The following is a 26,047-nucleotide window of genomic DNA, read 5'->3' as shown; positions in this document are numbered from 1 at the left end:
CCGCTCCGCGGCACGTGCGATCTTCCCGGACCGGGGGCATGAACCCGTGTTCACTGCATTGGCAGGCGGACTCTCAACCACTGCGCCACCAGGGGAGCCCTTTTTTAAATGTATTTATTTTTGGCTGCACTGGGTCTTTGTTACTGCCAGCAGGCTTTCTCTAGTTGCGGCCAGCGGGGGCTACTCTTCATTGTGGTGCGCGGGCTTCTCATTGTGGTGGCTTCTCTTGTTGCAGAGCATGGGCTCTAGGAGCATGGGCTTCAGTAGTTGTGGCTCACGGGCTCTAGAACGCAGGCTCAGTAGTTGTGGCTCACGGGCTTAGTTGCTCCGCGCCATGTGGGATCTTCCCAGACCAGGGCTCGAACGTGTGTCCCCTGCATCGGCAGGCGGATTCTTAACCACTGCACCACCAGGGAAGCCCTTCTCAGATAAGTTTTTAACACTTTCTAGTATTACTCACTTTTCCCCCCAGCTTATATTTTCATAGGCCTCGTCTAAATAATGTATTCTTTCAGTTTTCTAGCTTGGGGTTTGGTAGCTTCATTTTGTTTTTCTGTCAGTCAACTTAAATTCTAAGTAGTAGTTTGGTTTTTTAATTTTTATTGGAGTATAGTTGATTTACAATGCTGTTTCAGATATACAGCGAAGTGAATCAGTTATACATATACATATATCCACTGGTTTTTCTTTTTCTTTTAGATTCTTTTCCCATATAGGCCATTACAGAGAATTGAGTAGAGTTCCCTGTGCTGTACAGTAGGTCCTTATTAGTTACCTATTTTCTGTACAGTAGTGTGTATATGTTAATCCCAAGCTCCTAATTTATCCCTCCCCCCAGCCTTTCCCCTTAGAAAACAAACTTACAGTTACCAATGTCTGTGAGTGTACTTCTGTTTTGTAAATAAGTTCATTGGTACCTTTTTTTAGATTGCACATATAAGCCTAAGTAGTCATCTTAACACTCCATATGAGGTTAGAGTCTGTTTAAAGAAAAGTAAGTCATCTCTATGTAGCATTTCAGACGGCTGTATCATCTCGGGAAGCCTGTGAATACAGCTTTTGAAATGTGAGCCGCTGCCTGCTGCTGCCTCCGCAAGACCCCCTGAACGGAGTCTGTTTAAGTCTTTCCCAGGTAGGTACAATAAAGTTTAAATATCAAAACGGGAAGGTTGAGGGGCAGTTTAGAAAAGGAATGTTCTTTGCCAAACCTGACTGACCTCTATTTGTATTTTTCTTTCCTTAAAACTTTCTGTAGTTTTACTCATCCTAATACGCATTTTGAAAAGTTACCTTAAATCTGTAATTTTTCACAAACTCCCAATAACAAATTAGCCCTGCACTAGCTGGCAAAAGCTGCCACCATTTAGGAAAAGATAAGTAATAACAAAGCGGATCGCCTCTTTTAAATCCTAGTACGGGCAGGCCTCGTTTTATTGCGCTTTGCTTTATCGCGTGTCACAGATACTATGATTTTTACAAATTGATGGTCTGTGGCAACCCTGTGTCGAGCAAGTCTATCGGTGCTTATTTTCCAGTGGGCATCTGCTCACATTGTGTCTTTGTGTCACATTTTGTTAAGTCTAACAATATTTCAAACCGTCCACTAGCAAAAAGATTACCACTTGCTGAAGTCTCAGATGATGGATAGCATTTTTGGCAATGAAGTCTCTTTTAATTAAGGTATGTATACTGTTTTTTTAGACCTAATGTTACTGCACATGCTACTAGACTACACAGTATAGTGTAAACATAACTTTTATATGCACTGGGAAACCAAAAAATTCATGTTACTCTGTGATAGTCGCCGTATTGCAGTGGTCTGGAACTGAACCCAGAGTGTCTGAGGTTAGCTTGGATTAGGACTGTAATAGTATTAGAAAGCCCTAAAAGGATTTTTTTCAAAACTTCTAGTGTGGAAACTTCGGTCATCACTCTTTAATGGACTTAAAGTATTTTGCTTGTTGGTGTTTACATGAGTAGGTCCCTCCTGTATAATTCTGACTTGATTTTCATTTCTTAAACATCAAGTTGCACAAGGTCTAACTAGAGCAATGGAAAAGTCTCTACTTCACCCTCCCGGAGTTGCTATATTTTGTGGCAGGATTGCTGTCAGTAATTAAGATAGTGCATGTGGTCTTCTGTAACTTCATAACCGCACACAATGCTCCATAAACAGAAGGTATTAAGCAGTGTGACCAACAGCGTACTGCTTGGGCTCCTGCTGGCTCTCCTGCTGAGCGTGAATCAAGGGCGATGACCGGAGGCAGCACCTCAGTTAGAAACGTCAGTGTGTCAATAGTGACAAAAGCCGGTCGTTACTAAGAAAGGTCAGCTGTACAAAGTCCAAATGTATAATCATGCTGACAGATAAGAGATGATAAAATGAAATACTAAGTAACAAATTTAGCTCTGTTGCTTTAGCGAATGGCTGTTTGCTGTAAATAGTTGTTCTCTCAGTAGTTTTTTAATTGAAGTACAGTTGATCTACAGTGCTGTGTTTCAGGTATACAGCAAATTGATTTAGTTGTACATATCTATGTATATCTACTCTTCCTCAGACTCTTTGCCCTTACAGTTTATTACAAAACAGTGAGTATAGTTCCCTGTGCTGTACACAGGAGGACCCTGCTGTGGAGTAGACGTCTAGATCTTGGGTTTGTAAAACAAACAGCCAATGGGACATGGACCTTCATGAAGGTTCCTCATTGTTTCCACTTTCCCCAAACTTAAAGCTTTGTGTTAATCCCATAACCAAGTATGAAGCTAGTCAGAAAAATTATATACTAAAGCGTGAGTGGCACTTGATGTAAAATACAGCCCCGTGGGTTACGGTGGTTTCTCAAATTGCTCTTGCTTTAAAAGAGGTTTCCGTCAGAAATGAAACATGCAGCAGTTAGAAACTTGATCTCCATACAAATGTGGAGTCTTGACTACGCACACTGTTTAAAAATGACACCATACCGAGGACAGAGAAGGACGCTATTTATGTATGGTAAAAAGGCAAGTGAGTGAAGCTATAATTTTTATTTCATTTCTCTTAATACATCCACAGCTATTGCCACCTAAATAGATCTTTAAAATAAGCATACACAAGTACTGACTATTATCTACAAATATTTATTGTAACACTTGAACTACAGGAAGCCCTTGGCACTGATAGAAAATATTGATTCACTGTTAGGTTACAAAAATTTATACATAGCAAAATTTAATGCTCTTTACATAAAAAATATTAGACTACTTAAACAAAACTTTCAAAAATTCCTGGTAATGGCTACCAGAATTAGAAAAGTAAAATTAGGCTTTAGACACTGCCTCTTCTAGAACACTGGACTCAAAACAGCACCTCCACTGCTGGAAAAAATATTTAAGTCTGTCATGCAACAGGAAAACAAAACACCAAGCTATTCTGGAACAACTGTTCTACACAGAAGAGAATGTCTCCCCATTAAAAAAAAAAAAAAAGTCAAGATCCCAATAGGCATTTTTTTAGGCATTAACAACACCAACAAAAAGAATCCAAATGAACTATTATACTTGATGTTCAATTTTAATAGCATCTGATAAAGGTATGCTTCCTCTCATTTTAACACATTTCTGCACATGGATACGTTTTAAAATCCAGGAAACAGCCAAACCACAAGTTAATTCTTAACATGAATATACAAAGTTAACCCTATATTATGCAGCCCCCTTTGAAAAGCACTAATGCACCCAACAGTTATATGTATCATTTCCTAAAGAACAACACAAAGTTTACCATCACTAATACTCGATACCTATAGTCACTTAATGTTCTGAAACACAATGATTTAGAAGGCAAGTTTCTTTCGAAGATGGCTTAAAACTCAAGCAGTTGGGTTTTTTTGTTGTTGTTTTTGTGGGGGGTTTTTGGGGTTTTTTTTTTGCTGAACACTGAACTTTATTATTCCAGGAAACTAAGATTTAGATAAGAAAAAGTGAAATAAATACCAACCCTAATTGAAATTACTTCAGTATTCAAGTGTATAAAAGTAGGTGGTGTGCGGTCTGTTGGTCATTCGGTTTTAGCTATATAGTTGGTATGAAACTGTAAACTCACTATTCAGACCACGTAAAAACGGTTTTGAGTGGTGGTCATTTTAATAAGGTAACACTTCTCCATGAAGAGAAACACTTGTGGAACAAAATTCTATGAAGGATTTGGGGTTGCCTGTTGTTCCTAGAAATTTAAAGCAAATACTCATTAAGGCAGAGCTGACATTTCTCAAGAATGATGACAACTGGGTCACTTTATTAAAATGAAATCTATTATAAAATTGATTCTGGAAAGTTGATTCTGGAAAGTTTGTCAGTTGAAATCCGGCTTCTTCCACGCTCGGTGTAGCAGAATTATTATAGTGGGCTCATCTTAACATTCTTGGGGAAAAAAGGATTTCTGATTGGATCAGGAAATTAATACGTCCTGCGGGTGCGGAGGTCAGCTATTTTTTTAAAAAAGGTCAATTGTAAGGATCACTTTATCTTTGAGCCCCAGCTTCATAAATGTCAGCTGTCTGTCAGAAATGGAACTTCACATCAATTCCACTTTATCTCCTATTTTAGATACATTTATCTATTTGAGAACGGATGGTCACACCCCCTGACGCTGGTATGGCATGGTCCCTATCAAGATAGGGGTATGATGTATTCTCACAGCCTGTCTTGGTAGGATCGTGAACAGGCCACAGATTTTCAAACGGATGATGAACGCTCATTTTGTCAAAGTGTTGCCTTTTAAAATGGCTCCCATGAAACCTCCAATATCTGTTCTAAAGAAAAAGATTTACCTACTGGAAGGTTTTCCTAGAAATACATCCCAGCAGCTTGAGACAGACAGTGAAGTGTTTGTTTGGACTTCTACGTGAGTTTGTTTGGTGGGGTACACATCTGTACTGCAGAGCAGCTGTCTGATGATTTGTCAGCTGTAAATTCGTCGGCTGAGACCCTCTGGCAAACATTTATGTGTAAGAATTGAGTTGTTCTTTTGACCGAGACTGGATATCTTGCAGTTCCTGTTCTTCCTTTGCTTTGATATCCTGGTAAGCCTGCATTTTGCTTGCATCCTTTAAGTAAGCCCAGTTAGAAGACAGTATCATGAGGAAGTGGATCTGGAAAAGAAGGGTGAGCATGATGGCTAGTGAGCATGTGAGAAGGCAAAGCGAGCTGCGAGGTAGATTAGACGCTCTGTACTGGAAAAAGGGAGAGGTGGTTATTCCGTATTAATACTCCTTCTGCTATCAATCAGAGGCATCGGAGACTGAGCGCATGCTCTGCTAAGACGCTTCATAGTAAGAGGCTGAGGAAAAGTTAGTACACACACACACATAATGAACTTGGAAAAAATGGCCAAAGAAGTTACTGTTAAGAAAAGGCAAAAGTGAAATACGACAGGGCGCTTTTTACCATTTTGAGGGTAACTTTAAGGTAGAAATTCAGAAACACGCTGTGGGGTTATTTAGAATCAGTGTTGTGCAAAGATCTAGCTTTCCTATCTATCCGTGGATAGAAATAATTCCCCCAAAGGCCTGAAAGTGTGAACAATGTTTATTTTGAGTAAATAATATAAAACTACATCTTTAACATGTAAAAATGAAGTGAATGTCAATACCAGAATTAAGAACTAGAAGCCCAGCATGCAGTCTCTGTGTTAACACATTTTTGGTAGTGCAACTACAGTTTTCACTTTATAACTGCCATGATTTCATTTCACAAAACGTCAAAATCTTTATTATCATTCTTTACAGTTGATGTGGCAAACACTTCTTTCCCGCTTATTTTCCTCATCTTTCCTGCAACACCTACATCTCAAGTTCCTTATATTATATACAAGTTCCTTCTCGCCATATTTGAGACTTTCCGATCCAAGCAAAATTACTCTCCCCATTATAAGCTCTTACGTGCAGTTTGAGAAGTGGCTATGAGGCATCAGTTACTACTCACCCAAAGCCAACACTTTGAGGTTATCAATTCTGGGGGCTCTGAAAGGAATGATGGTGTTGTGTAAAAATAAAACTACATATAAATCGTCTTTTTAGAGATAACAAATAAGCCGACGAAAACTTGAAGAAAAACAGCTTACTTGAGGGGCATTTATTGGGTAGTGAGCCCTGTAATCATAAAGAAAATGTTGTACTCAAATTTAGAATAATGTTGTAATCAAATTTAGACTGTTTGTAAAATATTTTCCAGACAGAGTCTGACAAGACCAAATCCCCATGAAAACGGTTCTCCTCCACTGCATCTTCAGCACTTGTTTTCATCACTGAAATTGGTTATCAGACAAGCAAAAATAAAGGAAAATGCAGGTATTCCAAAGTTTTAATACTTAGAGATACTACTGCTCAAAGTAGTTTCGGTTCAGTTTTTCAGTGGCTGCTCACCAATGTCAGTACATAACTGAATCCTTTCCAAAAGGTGGAAATAGCCAGATCTCATTATTTTGTAGTTCATGGACGGTAAGTCATTTCATTAATCTACCATGCACAATGAGTTGACTAAAGCGATTTACAAATTACTAGAACAAAACTGCAGAAACCTAGGCTCTGCTTTAGTCTGGGGGTCAGTGATACTTCATGCTACTGCGTATAGCTCTCTAAAGCTCCTTATTGGCCTTATGCAATTTAGAACTTAGTGCAGCAATCTTCCCGACTCTTAAACTTCAAAACCGCATAGTTATATGTAGTAGCCATCATGTAGATCAGCTGGTGGAAGAGAACAGAACAGGACAGTAAGATACAGGCAATAAGGGCCGGCGCCCTGACGCTTCTAAGCTCGGGTGGGGATGAGTGCCAGCTCAGAGCCTACGGCGTGCTGCTTTTTTCCCAGTTATAATCGTAAGAGGAGATTTTTCATAGCTGGCACACACACACGTTCCTATTTGGCATTTCACGTGTAAGTAAGTCCTCTGCTCTCCCGTCAGTACGTTTATCAAAAAGACTGGATGTATTTTAAAAATAACAGAGCTGGGTGAGCAGCATGAGAAAGATGAGGGTAAGAGCCCTGTTCGCCCTCGTTCTTTCCCATGCTGCCCACTCAGCAGCTGTTAGTCCTCTGCCTGCCTGTTGCTCAGTGAAGAGAACAGGTCACCCCAGTGATGTAGCCGGTGGTTCTTTCCCTGGCTGGAAGGGGAAGGGATGACGTCAAGGTTGGAAAAACTGGGAAGGACTCATTTCCGAGCACATGAGATTTCCCCTCTTCTCTACGAGTCTTAGATTTCTCGACACCACAAACCCAGCCCTCCCAAATGTTATACACACACACACAAACATACAGACACCTGTGTGGTTGCACCGTCCCTATGTGTGAATTTGCCTTGGTGCTAAAATTTCTCTGTAACTCCCAGGTCAGGACTCAGGGCACTGCCACGGCCATTCGGACATGCAGAGTGGGGGAAAAGCTGAGGCAAGCAAGGCGCCACTCTGCCTTCTTGTGGCAACTCTCGGGCTGTAAACAACCAGCGTCCTTTTCATCATCTATTTAGTGCCACGGAGTTTGCATTTCTGTGATTTCACTCTTTACACATTCCCTCACCGGCATGCTGCAGGGCTGGCTAGGGTCCCTAAGCACAGGAAGGCGGCGAGGGGCCTTACGGAGAAAACACGTGTGTTAAACTTCGTTCAGGTTTGAGTTACAGTGCTGTTCAGGAGTCGGCAATATATACTCAGTAAGATGTCTTTCTTTAAACAGAAGCAAACTGATTCTTGCCACAGAATCCAAATTGCATCACCCACCATGGATGCCTAGACCACCACCTCGTACTTCCTGCAGTCTAGACATGGGGTAAGTCTACACAGGGGAAACTGAACCAAGGTCGAGTCCCAGGCTTGTTGGCTGGAAGGGAAATCTGTTATTAGAGTGAGTGCAGGGAAGCGGGGGACTGCACTAGGCCCGTCCTGGGGCCAGTACTCACCAAGGCAATGACGGTGGCACCAGCTCCCGCACAGGCCACGATGAACAGGTGATAGGACATGTAGAACTAGGAAAACAGGGCACCAACGTTAGCATTTTATGTGGAAGGAAATGGCCTCCCCCGATCCGGGCGCAGCTCCCTCTTTCTCCTCTAGGGCTGTTTTGTGAAGGCTGGGCACATGCTGGAATCACCTGCGGGGCTTTCCAAACTTCCTGCGGCCCAGGCTGGACCCCAGACCCGTTACAGTGGAGAAGCTGGGGGCTGGGCCCCGGCGTCAGGCTATGATACTGCGCCGGCGTGCCTGCAGTCTGATCCTGGACATACACGCAGAGCAGCCAGGTCGGCGGGCCCTGCCGGTCTCAGTCGCTCGCGGCTTCCAAAGGCATGTCAGGATTCTCTTGAGTATGCAAGCTTCCACGAATGCATTTGAGAATCTGCTTTTATAAACAGTTATAAACCACTGCCTAAAGACTATTCTAGGGCAGAGAGATTTTAAACCATAGTGTGTCAGGATTTATTGCCAATTAAGGATGAACAAGAAACAGGAGCAACTCCGTCTGGAAACGTGAGACGAAGTGCCAATGTATAAAAATGTGCTTGTATACAACAAATTCAGGGCAGTCTTCTCTGAAAATTTACCTTGGTTCTGTGACAAGAGTCCTACTTTGAAACACTATCTGAAGGTGAAAGAGGAGAATCTACATCTGTATTCAGATTTGCAGGACTGGGCTCACTCTCGAATTATTGCCAAAAGAGAAAGCTCTCTGATGGCGCAGGCTCCCCCGTCAGTGGGCTGGGCCATGGACCAGGGCCATTTTCTACGTCAAAACGGGAGGCAGAGAGCCCTCTCTCGCTCTTTGTCCCTAGGAGAACCCCTTCGCTCAGCCTCTCTTGCCCAGTGGTCACCTAGGAGCCCGCTGAGGGGGCGGGGTTTACCTCATTAGTGTTGCAGATGTTCTCCAGGGCCGAGCCACATATTCTTCCTGGGAAAGCATTCCAAGGAATGATACCTGAGAAGCGAATCCCAAGAGAAGCTTAGTGATTAGTGCAAAGTCCAGCGCCCCTGCTCTCAGCGGGCCCCACCACTTTCAGTGGCAGTTACAACACAATGACCGGCTGAGTTCTTCAACAACTGATGTACCTGCTCCCTGTAGAACAAGCTTTTGGGAATAAAAAGTCCTATTTGGACAACAGGGCAAGAGCAAAGTCAACTAACTAGTCCATAGGAGAATCAGACAATTTTTTTCCCTACGAATTCTGCTTTGATTAGTTGAGCTGACAGTCCTGAACTCTAGTTCAACAGCCGCAGGACAACCCCCCTCACAGGCATTTCCTCCTCCTGAAGCCAAACCAACACATCTCCCCCTGAATTTCATGGTCTGCGGCCTCACCCCTCAAGCTTGATGTCAGTGGTCCACCCCAAGATCCGTTCTGAAACTGGGAGGCTGTGCTCAGAAAGGTTCACGGCCATTCGACAGAGTAATTATGTTCTAGAGTTTGGGTTTCCATTTTGTATGTGTGTCTTTGCTTTTCTATTCATTTTTGTTGTGTTTTACAAGCATCTCGGAAATGCTTCTGGATTGAAGCTCCAATTGGAAACTTGGAAAACCACTGTCCTTCCGCACAGAGAGCGCAGCCCGTGGTGTCTCTCACTGGACCCAGCTCACCTCTGCAGGCACCTCGTCCACTCGGCGGCTGCTGCTGCCCTTTCTGCCGTTAATGCCTAGGTGTGTGCTTAAATATGACATGGCTCAAGTTCTCCTTCGCCCAGGCAGTAATAAGGAGGGAGGATTTTAACAAAACACTACTTATTCCTTCCGTCTTTGCTATGGAGCAACAGTAAGTCTTTCTGCTTCAGAGGAATGGGAAACGAAACCACTGGTTTCAAATCTAGAACATTTTTAAAAAATGATGACCAAACATTTGTAGTGAATATTTAAGAAGACGGAAATGATATATGCATCTAGATATTCACTTACAAATACTTTAGCAATCAACTTTAGGATGGACTGAAAACAGAGACTAAAGAACAGTGTGGGTGAGCCTTTGGCTCTATGAGAAGAGATTAGTCCGATGGGCAATTTTAGGTGAGTTTCGTATTATGGTTCAAGGTAAGATGCTGAGGAGAAGCCAGATAGGAAAAATAAGAAGCAGAAAAGCTCTGAAAGAACAATGATTTCCTCTTCAGTTCTAATGAAAAGCTCTTCTTTTCCTCCTAGTTGTTTCTGCCAAGAACAGGATTTCCTACCATCCTGGCCAGAAGCACTACTGAAACTGCCTTCTCTCCCTCAGCAGGGAAGTCGGGTCTACAGTGATGGACAGGAGGCACCCTGGCCCCTTCTGTGGCCTGCTTAGCTGCCGAGGGTAAGGATCCCACTCATTAGAAAATATGTGTGAACAGGTTTTTTCCAACAGCTGGCTTTGGTAGAGTACCTTCTGATGACTTCAAAATACACCTGGATTTTATGTTTTGCTTTTCAATGTTAAAGCAATATGGTCATTTAAAAAAGACCTGATTTAAAGAGGTGAAGGTGCAGAGTAACTGGATTATACAATGCATGCAATGTTCTGGATGGAAAATTGGATGGTACAAAACCGAAAAGAAGTTGAAGGAAAAATATATACTCTTTTTAGAGTGGATATCCACACGTCTTTTTTGATTGAACTGCATTATAAAAAGTTTCTTTTACTGTACCCTGAACTAGCAAATATAACAATTTTGAATGACCCTTTAGAGCCTAACTGATGTTTCCATCCAGAAAATGGAGCACATTGAGGGAAAGAGTGGAGCACATTGAGGGAAAGAGTATAATAACCTCTTCCAATAGAAGGGATGAAACCCATCTGGATGCTTAGACGCCCATGTAAATAACTAAGGCCCAGACACATGCACAAGAGGATACCAACGAATCGAGGAGACGAAAAGGAAGTACCGTATTGCCGGATGTCCACACAGATCTGCTCCACCCCGGCTGTCCCGTTGGTCTGGGGGGACTTGATGACTTCACAGGTTGACCATATGTTGTAGAACATAAACACGGGCACTGCAGAGAAGCCAAACACACCCAGCCAGGCCACTCCCAGCACATAGGTGAGGAAGACGAACTAGGCCGAAAAGGAGGAGGAGAAAGAATCGTCACCGACCAGGGCAAAGCACATCCCCCGGGAGGAGTGATGACGCATTTCCTGGCCGATACCGAACCTGTAGGACGCGGTCAGAGCACCGCCTGGACCACGGCAGTGACAAGGGAAGTCTTGGAACTTTGCGGGTCCCTCTTTTAGCAAGGACGTGAGTGGCCACGAGAGGATCTCCCTTGTGCAAGGTCACAGAGCTAGTTGGTGACAGGGCCTCCTCCAGGCACTCCTCCTAAACACCACTGGCTGGAGGCTTTCACAGGCCACTGAATTGTAACTCCGTACCAGTTTCCTAAATTCCCTTTCTTTTACATAATGGATGGGCCGTAGCACAGCCATTGCTACAGGAAGCCCTTTCCCCAAAGGAACTTGGCTAGTTTCATGATCTTGTGAAATTACTAAAAAGCACTAGATGCTTGCACCTTCACTACGTTTACAATAGCCGTGATCACAAGCTTCGTGCACAGTGGACCTAATAAAATGCTCATTTCCCTCTAGTTTTGTTCTGTTGTGTTTTTCAGCTTTAAGATCCACAGCAGCGATGGCCGCGGGAAGAGGCTTCATCGTGCTGGCCCACATGCTGCCACGGGCGATTGCACCAGGCACAGGATCGTACGGCTTTCCTTTCTTCCTGACCTGCTTGGACTACTGCTTTTCAGAGAGCTTTGAAAAGGCTGTTTCAAAAACGCTGTGCGTCTGATATTTTCAGAACGCGCACCCACCCGGGCACCCCAACGCCGGGCAGCGTCCTCAGCTCGCCCCCTCCTCGTGCGCTCAACTCCCGTACAGCAGACCCAGAGCCCGCTTCGCCTCTGTGCCCCCTTCTGTGCTCTCACTCCCCACGAGCCCGGAGTCTCACGATCGATGCCCTCTTGCTCACCTTCCTCCAGTTGCTGCCTCTGTGCATGGTCCCGTCACAGCCTACCTGTCTTTCGATGTCATTCCCAGCCCGGCAGCCCACGCCTTTCCTGATCTGGCCGCGGTCTGCTCTCCGCAGCAGCATCCCTTCCCTCCTCTGGGCTCCAGCCTCCCCTGCCAGCCAGGCCGCAGCGCCTCTGCTCCGGGCTGCTCTGCTCAGGCTGGGTCCTCCCCCTCCACGCCGGGTGCCGCTGCCGCCCTCCCTGGCCACCCCCCGGCCCTGGGCCCACAGCTCTACTGCTGCTCGCGGGAACGAGCGCACACTCTCCCAGCCCCTTCCTACCTGGGCTCCCGTCTGGGCCCAAAGAAGTACCTACACTCTCTGTGCCTCCCTTAAGGAGGATTTTTAGGAACACTGGGCACTCCGTGTCTTTTAAGACAGGCTCTGCGTCCTTACCTCGTGACAGCAGAGAGCTCAGTCGGTGCCCCCTGGGAGCCGCGGCCCCGCAGCGAGGGTGCGTATCTTCCTTCCTTCCTGCCTTCCTTAGCCAGCCTGGGCGTTCTGCCTCTGTGGGAGCACGTCTCTCTCAACTCCCCAAGTGTTTTCGTCACATCCGACCACTTGCTCAAATGCCAGCCAGCTGCTCGGCCCAGGCTATTACGAGCTGCACTTCAACGCGCCCCAAATCAAACTCCACGAATGCCCCTTTCCCACCTCTCCCTCCACCCCGGACTTTCCTTCTGTGAAACGGCACTTTCTAATCCTGCCTCTTAACGAGCCCCTTTTACGCTCTGTCCTCCTCTAGACCAGAGGTCAGCAAACAAACAGTGCCTGCAAAAGGCCCGAGAGGGGACGGGTCAGGCTCCGCAGGCCACGTGCGGTCACAGACACTCCTCAGCGCTGCCGTTACAGCATGACTGCGGCCGCAGACGCCGTGTCAACGAAGGGGTGTGGCGGGGTGCCAAAAAGTCTATTATGGACATCAAACCTAGAATGGCATAGAATTTCGTGTGTCCTAAGATACTATTCCTTCGTTTTTTTCCCCAGCTCATAGGTGGATAAAAACAGGTGGCGGACCGGCTCTGGAGCCGGCTTAACCCCCCTCTTTAGGCTCTAAACTTCTGGAGGACAGTCCCCAGCGAGGTGCTTAGTAGGAAGCATGCTTGGTCAGCACTGCCAGAGGGACTGGGACCATTCATCATAGTATGGGTGAGTCTTCGTGGCCACAATCCATATTCGAAGATAAATGAAGGCGAGCAGTGAGAAGATAGGAAAACTATCTCCTTTCATAGTGGGGACTTTATCTTTGAAAAATCTTCAATACCCTTGTTATCTGGACGTTGATAAGAGAAATGCTTGATTTCATCCTACCAGCCATAGATTTTAATTTCTCCTCAATAATATGTTGAGGGTTTTTTCATATTCCTCACTCTAAGTTGGAACGGACACTCCTCCTGTCATGGACTCTGCACGTACTCTGTTAGCTTTTACCAAATACAAAGAAACACGTGGAGGTGTGGCTCTGGCTGGGTATCAGTCATCAGAGATTCGTACTCACCATCCCACTGATGCACCGGCCACAGGCGGTTGTTTTAAACTCCCCGTGCAGCTCTTTCACTGCGCTCGTGGTGTAGAAGCCTTCTGCCAACAGAATGATCCCGTACAAGAAGAAAAAGGATGCAATTCCATAGATGACATACTGCATCAGTTGTATTCTAGGAAAAGAAGAAGGTCCAAGTGGTTAACAGACGTTTTTGGCCTCTGGAGGGGGGCCATGAGGGTGACATCACTTGCCCCGCTGATGGCTTCGGTGGGCTCATGGGGCGTTGCAGGTGGGCATCCCTGCCCAGCCCACCGCAACCTGAGCCTTTCTTCCAAGGTGAGCAGCCTTCCCAGACAAGGGAGAAGTTTCCTTTGCACAGGGGCCCAGTTGGAATCTTTCAATACTTATGAGATTACTTATAAATGCAGACGTTGACGAGTTAAAGTCACTCATCCAAGGAAACACACACAGCCAGGATTTCAACGCTGGTTCAGTGGACGACGTGTTCCTTCCACCATATCAAAATGCCTCCCAACCAGGCCTAGTGCTTAACGTTATTCTGATAAACCCCCTAAGTAAGCACTGAGGGCTGCTTTAAGGAGTAACGTGGGCAAACGCTTTCTGCACAGACATTCTCATGTCATAAGTGATACTATATCAAGTAGATACAAAAAGTTAATTCACATCTAATTTTGTCCTATGAAAGCCAACAGCGATGCAGCTGACAACCTTTGGCTGCCCACTGGAACTACCTGGTGAGCTTTAGAGACAACAGGTACCTGCGTCCTCTCCCCAGAGATCATGACTTAATTAGTCTGGGGTGAAACATGGACATGGGGATTTTTTTTAAAGATTGCTGGAAGTTTGAGAGCCACTCATCGAGATCACCAGCTAATTAAACTAACACACCTTTCCCAGGCTCAGTCACGGTGAATATCTCTTGGTCTTTTTTGTACACATTTGGCACTCAGCGAGTCCACTGTCCTGCTCAATCCTCCTTATAGCCTCCCCCACTGCTGCTCATTTCTTTGGAATCATTTCCTGAACAGATAAAAGAATAAAGTTCCCTAAGGACTCTTCCCAGAGGACCCCGTTATTGTTCCATAAAAATTCACTCGTGCCTTTTTCAAAAGTCTGGTAGAAAAGTTTCTTCCAGTCACAAGATATCTAAAGACTGTCAAACCCTGGTAGTCAAGGAAGGAAAAAGAAAACACCGAAGGGCAAGGGGAAAATATACGAAGGAAAAAATTCATTGCTGTCACGCATGCACGGTTAGAGAATCCATGCATGGGAGTTGTTGTGACTCCACTGAGAATGAGTCCAGAAAGGGAAGGCTGAGGCTGAACCCCTACAAACAACGCCCCCTCTTCTGAACTGGAGGATACCCGGGGAGTTTTCTTCTGCTTGAATGAATGTCCAAGTCCTGTTCCTGTAGACTTAGAGTTGGGCTAAGTCCTCCCCAGGGTTCCCGTCATTCCAGGGCTGGCCGTTTTCTGTGACAACACTGGAGGGCGACTGTTACTTGGGAACCACGGTAACTCTCTTGGTGGGAGGATTGGCACCATTGCCATCGTCGCCCCCGGCCACTGTGTGCAGAGTGTCCTATGTGTGCACCCTGGTGAGATCCCACCCCAGGTCCCGAACACCCACTGCACTCTTGGCCCTTTCTTTTTCCTTCTCTCCCGGACCTTTTCCCATCTGCCTCCAGGGAGCGTGAATGAAAAGCATCCGTTTTCTCCCAGGTGAGCACACTGCAGTCTTCCTGAAACCCTCCTGGGGTGGTGGCACTTTAAATACGTCTTCAAAGGAAGCAGGTACTTACACCTCGCTCAGCAGGGCATGGTCACTGGTGTTGGTGGAGAAGTGTTGCTCAAGGATCGCCACGGTGCCCGCGAGAGCCACGTGCCCACAGCCGCAGAACAAGGCGACCCCGGAGAAGCAGAGGATGGTGGCCACGAGGGAGGCGTAGGGGACTCCTCCCAGACACTTGATGCAGCATTCGAAGCAGCCTGGACCCACAGGAGAGAAAATGCCGCTGTTAAGGGCAAAACTCCTGACTTCGTGAAGACCACCCATTAACAGAGAAGGCTCGACTTATCCATCTTCCCGCGCATGCTTTATGGACAACAGCTCAACGTCCCAAGGACCAGAGGGGGAGCTGCCGACATCTCACATTCTGTGGGTGAGGACTCGGGGGCTCCAAGAGGACATGTGTAGCTTAATTTGCTCGGGGTGAGTGGCACAGCAGCCAACTAACGAATAGTTATGGAGTGAGGCACAATTCTACAAGTTTTTGTCTGACCCGGGGTCAGGTTAGGGGCCCCCCTGCTCAAGGAGCAGCAGTCATCCCACTCGCAATGTCAAAAGAACTGCAGTGAGGCTGCGGTTCTATGAAGAAAAGCGACCGTCAAGTTGCCCCCAACCTCAGCCTTCTGGGGTTTCGGGTACCTATTTCTCTCTTTTGCAGCAGCCAATGGCTTTCCCCGAGCCTTTGACCTCCTGGGCAACCAGAAGAGTCAAATACAGTAATGACACTATTGCTGTGGTCAGAAAAATATCAAGGGAATCATTTTGGAAAGGTGGTGGGCATGTTGGTCCCTAAAAGCACCAAGTCACCCAGATCCGCTCAAGTGGGTCCACTCAAGTTTCATGTCAATATCAGAAATTAGCTCAACTTTTAAATAAAAATGTTGCCCCGGGCCAGGCAGCACAAGCAGTTTAATCACAGTCCTCCCCCACCCCTCCTCGGCTTCCACCTGCCGCCCTCCAACAGAAACGTTCAGCGTAAGAAAGAACCGCGAACTGGTGGGTGACGACATTTAAGTACCTGAAGAGGGAAAAGGAACACGGGGGGGGGGGGGGGGGGCGGGGAGACAAAATGAGCATCCATGAAGTGAAATGAAGGAGAGAGCCACAGTTCACGCTCCATTCTCGAGAGGAATAAGAGTTTCATTCATTTTTAAAATCAACTTTGACTTGAGATGTCCATAAAGACCTCCCCGGGGGCAGTCAGGTGACATTTTCAGTTCGGAGACAGTTACGTTTCAGTAGAGCAGCGCTGGCCTCGGGATAATGTCGGTACCTCTCGTGACCTCCCATCCCTGTTTACATTATCCAGACCCTTAAGTAAATGGCTTGTTGGGGAAATGGAACTCTGAACGCATTACGATGTTAAACAGTAATCAAGAGCAGTTCATGACTTCAGGGCAAGCACATTAAGGCGGCTAAATTTCTTTCACCCCAACGGCCTTTACAGTACACAGGGAATGACTACCACAGCGAGAAACACGGGAGCTAAGCTTTTCCATTTTGATGAGCATCCCATTCTAAAACTAGCATTTGCTTAAACCCACCCCAAGCGGTGACTATACACTCACTACCCAATCTCTCTTCAGTTCATTGGAAAATAAAAAGGTCGGGCCCTCATAAGAAAGTGTGCTGCCTTTCATTTCAAAAGATGACCAGCTGTTTTCATGAAGACCAACCTCCCTGAAATGGACTGATGAAACTGCCTAAGATGGGACCCAGCACACAATACAGTTCAAGTTCACTAGCAAGTCAGTACCTTAAAGAGCTTTGGACACTTGAGATTTGCGAACGAGGATGACGGAGGTCAATCTTATTTTGTCCTATGACCTTCTAGGGGCTGAGGTGAAGCGAGAGGAATGCAACTAAAAGTCCAAATGCTCTCCAGGCTCCCAAATCGAGAGGAACTAAAATCGCTGGCCTCGATGTATTCCATTATATAAGAGGGAAAACAGACCTCTTTTCTCTTGTATTGTATCATTCCCCACCTCCCCCATTCTCAGCCTCCACGATGAAGTTAGGAACAAGATGAACGCCTGCTTCCCTAGCTAACAAAGTTATATCTGGGGGGCTTCCCTGGTGGCGCAGTGGTTGAGAGTCCGCCTGCCGATGCAGGGGACACGGGTTCGTGCCCCGGTCCGGGAAGATCCCACATGCCACGGAGCGGCTGGGCCCATGAGCCGTGGCCGCTGAGCCTGTGTGTCTGGAGCCTGTGCTCCGCAACGGGAGAGGCCACAATAGTGAGAGGCCTGCGTACCGCAAAAAAAAAAAAAGTTATATCTGGTCCTTATTGGATAGAGAAGTATGGCCTTGAGAGTGTGCTGTCCAATATGGTGGCCACTAGGCACATGTGGCTATTTAAATTATTCAAAATAAAATCAAAACTTCAGTTCCTCCATTGCATAAGCCATGTTTCACATGCTCAGCAGCCACCTGGGCTGGTGGCGACCATGTTGGACCGAACAGATACAGGACATTCCATCACTACAGAACACAGCTGTGGAAGATCAATTTTGACTTGCCACAAATTCACTTTTCTGTGACATGAGCTAGGTTCTGAGTTTTACTTTGGATTTCACTCACTCAGGACTTTGTGAAGATCCACAGGGTGCTAAGCACTGTGCTTGGCACTGGGAATACAAACATAACATAAAACGCCTCCTCTGCCTTCAAGGAGATCAGTTTAATGCTGCAGGCAGACGAGTAACAGAATTTCTATAGCACAGCGTGATGAGCGCCAAGATAGAGGCTGCTGGAGAGCCAGTGGATGGTGGGGGGCGGGGAGTGAAAAGAGAGAGACGGAAGGACAGGAGGAAATAGAATTCAAATTGGAGAGGGGTCCGGAAAGGCTTCCTACAGAAAAACCTAGGATGCAGAATACGTAAACAGCTGACATGGGGACATTGGTATATAATCTGATAAAATTTGAAGAAATCTGAAGATTTCTGTTGTATATTATTTTAATAAGCCCACATCCTGTCTCACCATCTGGAGTTAGGGCTAGGTGTTACAGCAGCGTAACGCACTTGCCCTTTAACAATAGAACTCATCCTTCCAAATCCCCAGCTGCCACTTCAAAACAGTCTTTCATCCAAAGGCTTAGAGCATTCTGCTTCTTTCAAAGGAAATATCACAGCTGTTCCCTGGCTCAGAAAGACAAGTGGGGTTAGAAGAATGATGCGGTTCAGTCCCAAATTCACCACTAGATCAAGGCTAAAGTTTCCCTCCAGTGTATCTCTCTCGTGGACTCCGTATACCCCATGCTGTGGGTCTAGTTTTAGAACAGCAGGGGAAACCAAGGACTCGAGAATTTGGGGGACCACTTCAGTGAATCATACTCTCTTAGCAGAAGCCCATGCTCTTAAGTTTTCAGCGGATGATTTTATTTGTGAACATACAACTCTGGCTCCTGTAGAACAGAAGTCACCATATTGGTCATCGTCGTTCCACATGCACAGATAAAACTCTTACAGACCCTGCTGGCCACCGTGAGCAGAAGCTGGGTGAAATTTATAGGAAATAACCTGGGAAAAATGTATAGGAAATAATACAGCTGGAGGCAGAGCTTATTCTAGCATGGTTGACCAGTTACCCACGCGGCTAAAATTGCATGTGTGGTGGATATTCAAGCATCTGTAAATGGATCACTCCCCACTGTACCTTCTCTGTCAATCTAGAAGCCATCTCTCCCCACAGCATGTAACATAACTGAACACTGGGCGATTTGGTCGTATGCCATACACTTAACCCAGAGGAACCAAAGGTGCTGCAAAAAGTTAGCAAGAAAAACCTAAATATGTTTCTAAAATATGCTATCAATACTGTTAGGATCCTCACATTAACAGCATTTCTGACCCGAAAAACGTGCAGGTATGTGTGCGGCAGAGGTGGCGGTGGAGGCTGACGGTGTGTTCAGGCTGGCCTCACAGGAGTACCACCTGCACAGGCCCATGGGGCCTTGTGCCTAGTATAATACTCAGATACTGCCGTCTGGACATGCTTAATAATTTCTCAACAAGGGTATCCGCATTTTCATTTTTGCACTGGGCCTACGAACTATGGAGCCAGTCCTGGGTGTACTTATGTGGGAGGAGGCAGGAGGGGTTCTTCCTACTTTATATGGCCACAGTAGTATTGTTTCATTTCACAGTGTTAGACAGAAATACAACCCAGAAGGGCAGACATTGCCTTGCCTACCATATCATCCTGAGTACAGCAACCATCATACTATATCAAGGGACTGGCATGTGCTAGAATTACTGATTTCCCCTTTACTCTGAGAGGGAATAGAAATTACCTGCTGTACTACCAATAGCAGAGTCAACACTCCAAGTTCCCCTAAACCAGGGGTCGGCGAACTACAGCCTGTATTTTTGTAAATAAAGTTTTATTGGAACACAGCTCACACCCCCTTCATTTACAAATCGCCTGTGGCTATTTCTCCTCTACGATGGCAGAGTTGGGCAGCTGTGACAGAGGGCACGTGGCTTACAAAGCCTGAAACATTTACTATTTACAGAAGAAGTTTGCAGACCCCTATCTGGAAGCACTGACATTCAGAGTGTGGTCCCAGGACCAGGAGCATCAGAGTCGCCTATGAACGTGGTAAAAATGCAGATTCTCGGGTCCCACCCTAGAACAACTCAATCAGAAAATCAGGGGGTGGGGGGTGGGGGTAGAGCCGGTCATCTGTGCTTTCGGTGATTCTCACGTAGGCTCCAATCTGAGAACCACTATCCTAAAGAATCATGCCAGCTCTACACTGTGGCAGCCCCGCCTGATATCTTTACCAGCCAAACTGTGCGACAGTAAACACCTAATGCCATGAAACGATTCCTGGCTTCTGGCCAAGATGGAGTATCAGGGACCTAATTTATCCTCCTGCCTGAAACCACAACCGAACTGAACAAAACCTATGAAACAATGGTCTTCAAGGTATTAGACATCAGGGTGTGAAGAAGCACCCGTGGCTAATGAGTCAATTATTAAATTCTCAACAGAACGGACGAATCAACATGACGTCACCTGTAACGCACTTCGAAGAAGCAGTCGGCACGGGGTCCCCTGAAGGTGCAGCCCAGCTCTCATTTGAACAGGAGAAGCTCTGCCCCAAAATCTTGCTGTTATCATTATCTTGGGTACTGGGGTCTCTTAAAGGCCCGCTTGAATGGAAGCTGTCAGTTAAGCAGAGTAACAGATACGGGTGAGGATGAGAGTGCTGGGAGGAAGGGAGCAGCTGTCCATTCACCCATTCATTCCATTTCATTCCATTAGTGAACATTCAATGCTCACCGAGGTGTCTCTGAGGTCCCGGGTACTGGGCTGGACGCTGGGGACTCGATGGCGAGCTACGATAGGCGTGGTCTACATGCTAATGGAGTTTATAGCCTATGGGGGAAACAGACACTATCCACATGGTTTTGGGCTCAGAAGTGCTAGGAGAGGAAACCATGAGGATTTACCGAGGCTTCTGGACAGTGACCAGGAACAGCCTCCGCAGCTTAGATCTGAAGGATGGATTGGAGCTGATTAGGTAAAAGGAGAGAGGGCTGGGTTACGGAGGGTGTGCTGGGAAAGAGGAACAGTGCGAACGAAAGCTCTATGGTGGAAAAGAGCAGGGCGCTTTCCCAGGCATAAAAGATGCCAGAACACAGAGAGTACACGGTGAGGGTGGGGCAAGGAAGGCAGGAGAGGGTTTATTGGAGCTAGAAGCACTGAGGGCTTTCCAGGCCTCCTGAAGGATTCTGGACTTTATCCGCAGCATCATGGGAAGCCACTGAACATTTTTAACCCCAGGGAACAGACCGGGGTTGTAGAAGATCCTCCTGGCGGATGTGACGGGGGAACAAAGCAGCCGTGGATAAGGGGAGGAGCTTGCTGCAATGCTTCAGGCAAAAGAGGGCAGGCGCTTGGACCAGGGCAAAAGCAGCGGAAGTGGAAGAAAGGGATGGGTCTGAGAGAGGTTTGAGATGTCAAGTGGGCACAACTTGGTGTGGACTCAAAGGGGTTGGGGATGGCTGGTGAGAACCAAGGATCACTCCTCCATTTCTGCACGTGGAACCCGATGGATGTTGTGCTGTTCCCTGAGCTGGGCTTGACCCAGGACGGCTAGGCTTTGAGGACAAAGATGTTGAGTTCAGTTTTAGACATGCTGAGTTTGAGGTGACCGGATGCCATCTTAAGGGGGGCGCTTCTGGTAGGCGATCGGATATGTGGGTCTGTAGCTCAGAAGAGCTGACGCAGGATGCTGTCAGCTTCTGGACCGCAGTGAATGCTTTCAGAGGTCAAGGAAAGACATGAGGGGACCATTTAGCAGCTGAAAGTACTTGAAAGCCTTTGCTTTGCCAAGTGTGGTCCTTGGACGAGCTGCGTGAGGTTCAGCAGGGAGCTTGGGGGAAATGCGGAATCTTGGACCCCACCCCAGACCAACCAAATCAGAATGTGCATCTGAACAAGCCCTCAGTTGTGTGCCTGAAAGTTTGAGAAGCCCAGGCCAGCCACCAGTCCCAGGTGCAGCATCCTGAGTCCCTTTGAAGTGCCTGCTTTTGTGTCAACTGTGTTTGGTGTTTTCTCCCGAAGAGGTGGCCTGCTGGGCTTGGCCGTAACTCCAGACACTTGCAAATCAAATGGCAAGTTCCAGGGACCGCAATGAAGAAAAACACAATGTTACAAGCTGTTCAGCCATCTTGAAAAGAGTGCAACTACAGTGTTTTTTCTGAGCCAAGCAGGCACGGTTAACCTCCGATTTTTCACATCAAAGATGCTTTAGTGCCTTACCGCAGAAGGTCTGAGAACACAGACCTATCACACCCCACCCCCATGCAGACAAAGGTCCTGGATCTCTGCTTCGGGCTGTCCCCAGCATGAGAAGTCACAGGCCAGGGTGACTGGTATGGTGCCGAGTATCAGCAGAGCGCCACGCTGTGAAATGTTGATGCCAGCTACGGAAGATTGATGCTTTTCTTGGATATTCCTATAAATCCACAGGCTGAGCTTTCCCGAGCTTCAAACCAGCAATGACAACGTTGGTGAACATAAACCAGAAAAGGCAAGGAAAGCATTTTTTGGATGAGTGCGAACTACTTGTGGGGGGGGGGGGGGGGAAAACACTGCTAGGCCTTCTAGCACATAGTATTTACTAATATTCTCAGTACCTCTCACCAACACCGCCTCCCGCCCCGCCCCCCACCCCCCAGCAACTCTGTTAGGTTAATAAAGTCTTCGGCCTTCATTTGGCCGGTCTCTGAGGCTAAAGAGAATTTTCCGTTTTGATTTGCACTAAAACTCCAGTGTGCGTTAGCCTAAGATAGTTTAAATATAAACCACACAGTAGGGAGAAAAAATAGGCCTCAATGCCTCTTCCTCTCAATGGCCATTTTGTCTCTGGCATCACTAGAACCTTCTGTGCAGAACAACAGAATAAAACATGTTTTGTCCTCGGGCTTGCGGATGGCTGTTGCCATGGCTGTGAGTTCATAACGGCCCAGTGATTTGCCCCAAGTTGTCTGTGATCCTGGCTGCAGCTTTAATGCTGGCTCAGGAGGAAGACCGGCAGCAACAAGGGCTCAGATTCTTACCCAGGGAATGAATCTCTCTCTCTCTCTCTCTCTCTCTCTCTCACTCACTCACTCACACACTCACACACACACACACACACACACACACACAACACACACAGACCTCTACACGTGGCCTTCCTTGCTGCTTTACTGATTCCTAACGGTCCACCAAATTCAAAAAGAAAAGGAGAAGTAACCAAGGTTTGCAACTTTCAAACAACCAGCAGGAAAACGGAGGCAGAGAGAATCCTTACTTAAGAGACATAAAAGCGGATGTCAGGGGACCCAGACCCCCCTGACTCAGAGTTGGCTCAAGCAGCGGTTCTCAATAGGGGGCGACGGTGCCCCCCCAGGGGACATCGAGCAACGTCTGGAGATATTTTGGGTCGTCACGACTGGCGGAGGGGGCGCTACCGGCTCTAGTGGGTGGAGTCCAGGGGTGCCGCTCAGCATCCTACAGGGCACAGGACAGCCCCTCAACAGCTATACAACCCCAATGTCAACAGCACGGAGGCAGAGGATTCTTGAGACAGCACAAACACACATGCTCTGCAATGTTCACATCACTGGTTTCCAAGTGGGGACGATTTTGCCCTCCAGGGGACGTGTGGAGACATTTCAAGTCATCGCAACGGGGCGGACGCTACTGGCAGGTAGTGGGTAGAAGCCAGGGATGCTGCTAAACATCCCGCAGTGTACAGGACGGTCCCCGCCCCGAACACAACAAACAACAAAGAACGATGAGAAACCTCGCTCTCAGGCTATCATGTATAATTTCGGTCTGAGACACCAGTGTGACTGCCAAATTCTACAATTAAAAAAAAATAAAAGAGCTTAAAATAAACCTTACTTTGCTTACAAAATATTACAGAGCAGAAGTTCTCAAACTTTTGCTGCCCAACAGCATTATCTGGAGTGCACTGGAAAGCCCTGACGTCCGCACTTCACTCCAGACTAATGAATCAGAATTTCTCGGGGCAGGGCTCAAGAACTAGTGGTTTTCCTTAAAAAAAAAAAAAAAAAAAAAAAAAAGCTCCCCAGGTGATTTCAAGCTGGAGAACAAGTGTTCTACTGCAGGCGTCAGCCAACTGTGGCCCATGGGCCAGACTCAGCTCTCCATATGGCCTGCGAACACAGAGCGCTTTTTTATATTTCGAAATGATTTTTTAAAAAACCAAAACTCAAAGAATAATACTACTTCGTGACATAAGTATATGGAATTCAAATTTCTGTGTCCATAAATAAAGTTTTACTGGAACACAGCCGAACTCATTCCTTTATGTACCGTGTGTGGCTATTTTCAACCTGCAAAGGCACAGCTGAGTAGTTGCCAGATATTTACCATTTGGCCTTTTACAGAAAAGTCTGCAGCTCCCCCTTCAAGAGCACTCGTTCTCCAACTTTCATGTGCATATAAATTCCCTGGGGATCCCGTTAAAATACAGAAGACTGTGCCTCTGCATTTCTCACCTGCTCCCAGGGGACCCTATTCTGGAGGTCCATCGGCTGGTCGCTGAAGCACAAGGGCAGAAAAGAGGGGCCCTCCAAGAGGGGTCTGTGCAGCCCTGGGAGACCCTGAGACTCATTCAGGAGGTGTGGGAGGCCAAAACTGTCTTTATAATTGCACTAGAAGATATTGACTTTTTTCACTGTGTTGACGTTTGCACAGTAAAACTGCGGATGGCTTAGCGCGAATCAGGCAGTGGCACCAAAGTATTAATCAGCAGTGCATTGCTCACCACCACACACTCATAGGAAAAAAACCAAAAGGAACAGTTTCACTTAGAAATGTCCTTGATGCAGTAAAAAATCATCAACTTTAATAAATCTAAACCCCCGTTTTGAAGGTTCTGTGCAATGAGAAGAGAAGGACACATACAGGACTGCTGCATACCAGAGCACAATGAAAAAGTTCACGTGCGACTGAGTTACGAGCTGGACTAGCACCTTGTTTTTCGGTGGACCGCCATTTCTTCTTTAAAGAACGACTAACAAGCTGTAGTTACTAAGACTTGGGAAGTCCCGGGTGGTGCAGTGGTTAAGACTCCGAGCTCCCAATGCAGGGGGCTGAGGTTCGATCCCTGATCAAGGAACTAGATCCCACCTGCATGCCGCAACTAAGAGTTTGCATGTCATAACTAAGGAGCCCGCCTGCCACAACTAAGAGCCGGTGCAACCAAATAAAACAAATAAATAAAGTATTTTTTAAAATACTTGGGAAGAAGACAGGCACACAGCCAACAGGCATATGAAAAGATGCTCAACATCACTAATCATCAGGGAAATGTAAATCAAAGCCACAATGAGATATCACCTTGCACCTGCCAGAATAGCTATTATCCAAAAGACAACAAATAACAAGTGTTGGCATTAAAGATGTGGAGAAAAGGGAACCCTTGTGTACCGTTGGTGGGAATGTAAACTGGTGCAGCCACTATGGAAAACAGTTTCCATGTTCTCCGTATAAACACCCAGGAGTAAAATAGCTTTGGTCATACTGGTAATTCTACTCTTAATTTTTTCAAGAATCTCCACACCAATTTGAAAAGATATATGCACCTCTGTGTTCACTGCAGCATTACTTGTAATAGCCAAGACATGGAAACAACCTAAATGCCCACTGATGGATGAATGGATAAAGATGATACAAGAACTACCATATGATGCAGCAATCCCACTCCTAGGCATATATCTGGAGAAAACTGTAATTTGAAAATATACATGCACCCCAATGTTCACTGAAGCACTATTTACGTCACCCAAGACATGGAAGCCACCGAAATGTCCATCAACAGACAAATACAAAAAGGAGGTGTGGTACATATATACAATGGAATATTACTCAGCCGCAAAAAAAAGAATGAAATAATGCCACTTGCAGCAACATGGACTGATCTAGAGATGATCATACCAAGTAAAATAAGTCAGACAGAGAAAGACAAATATCATATGACATCACTTCTATGTAGAATCTTAAAAAATGATACAAATGAGCTTATTTACAAAACAGAAACAGACTCACAGATTTCAAAACCAAAATTATGGTTACCAAAGGGGAAACGTGGAGGGGAGGGATAAGTAGGAGCTCAGGATTAACATATACACACTACTATATATAAAATAGATAACTAGGGCTTCCCTGGCAACACAGTGGTTAAGAATCCACCTGCCAATGCAGGGGACATGGGCTCGAGCCCTGGTACGGGACAATCCCA

At 46.3% G+C, this 26,047-nt stretch overlaps 1 protein-coding gene across 3 annotated transcripts in view; it reads right to left on the bottom strand.

The window, feature by feature from the left end:
• Nucleotides 1-3,009: 3,009 nt before the first annotated feature.
• Nucleotides 3,010-26,047, bottom strand: part of GPM6B (glycoprotein M6B) — a 154,863-nt gene continuing 131,825 nt past the window's right edge. For 2 of the 3 annotated variants that reach the window (XM_019925599.3, XM_019925597.3), the window contains exons 2-7: nucleotides 15,290-15,476; nucleotides 13,483-13,639; nucleotides 10,864-11,035; nucleotides 8,867-8,940; nucleotides 7,931-7,996; nucleotides 3,010-5,129 (exon numbers count right to left, since the gene is read on the bottom strand). In XM_019925599.3, coding sequence (XP_019781158.2) covers nucleotides 4,980-5,129; nucleotides 7,931-7,996; nucleotides 8,867-8,940; nucleotides 10,864-11,035; nucleotides 13,483-13,639; nucleotides 15,290-15,476 — 806 coding nt within the window. In that variant the 3' untranslated portion in view covers nucleotides 3,010-4,979. Of the gene's footprint in view, nucleotides 5,130-5,550; nucleotides 6,723-7,930; nucleotides 7,997-8,866; nucleotides 8,941-10,863; nucleotides 11,036-13,482; nucleotides 13,640-15,289; nucleotides 15,477-26,047 lie in introns of those variants that run through there. The other variant, XM_019925598.3, reaches the window with a different exon arrangement.

The sequence above is a fragment of the Tursiops truncatus genome, chromosome X (assembly GCF_011762595.2).
Source record: "Tursiops truncatus isolate mTurTru1 chromosome X, mTurTru1.mat.Y, whole genome shotgun sequence".
Lineage (NCBI taxonomy): Eukaryota > Metazoa > Chordata > Mammalia > Artiodactyla > Delphinidae > Tursiops > Tursiops truncatus.
This window is presented reverse-complemented; position numbering and strand designations above follow the sequence as displayed.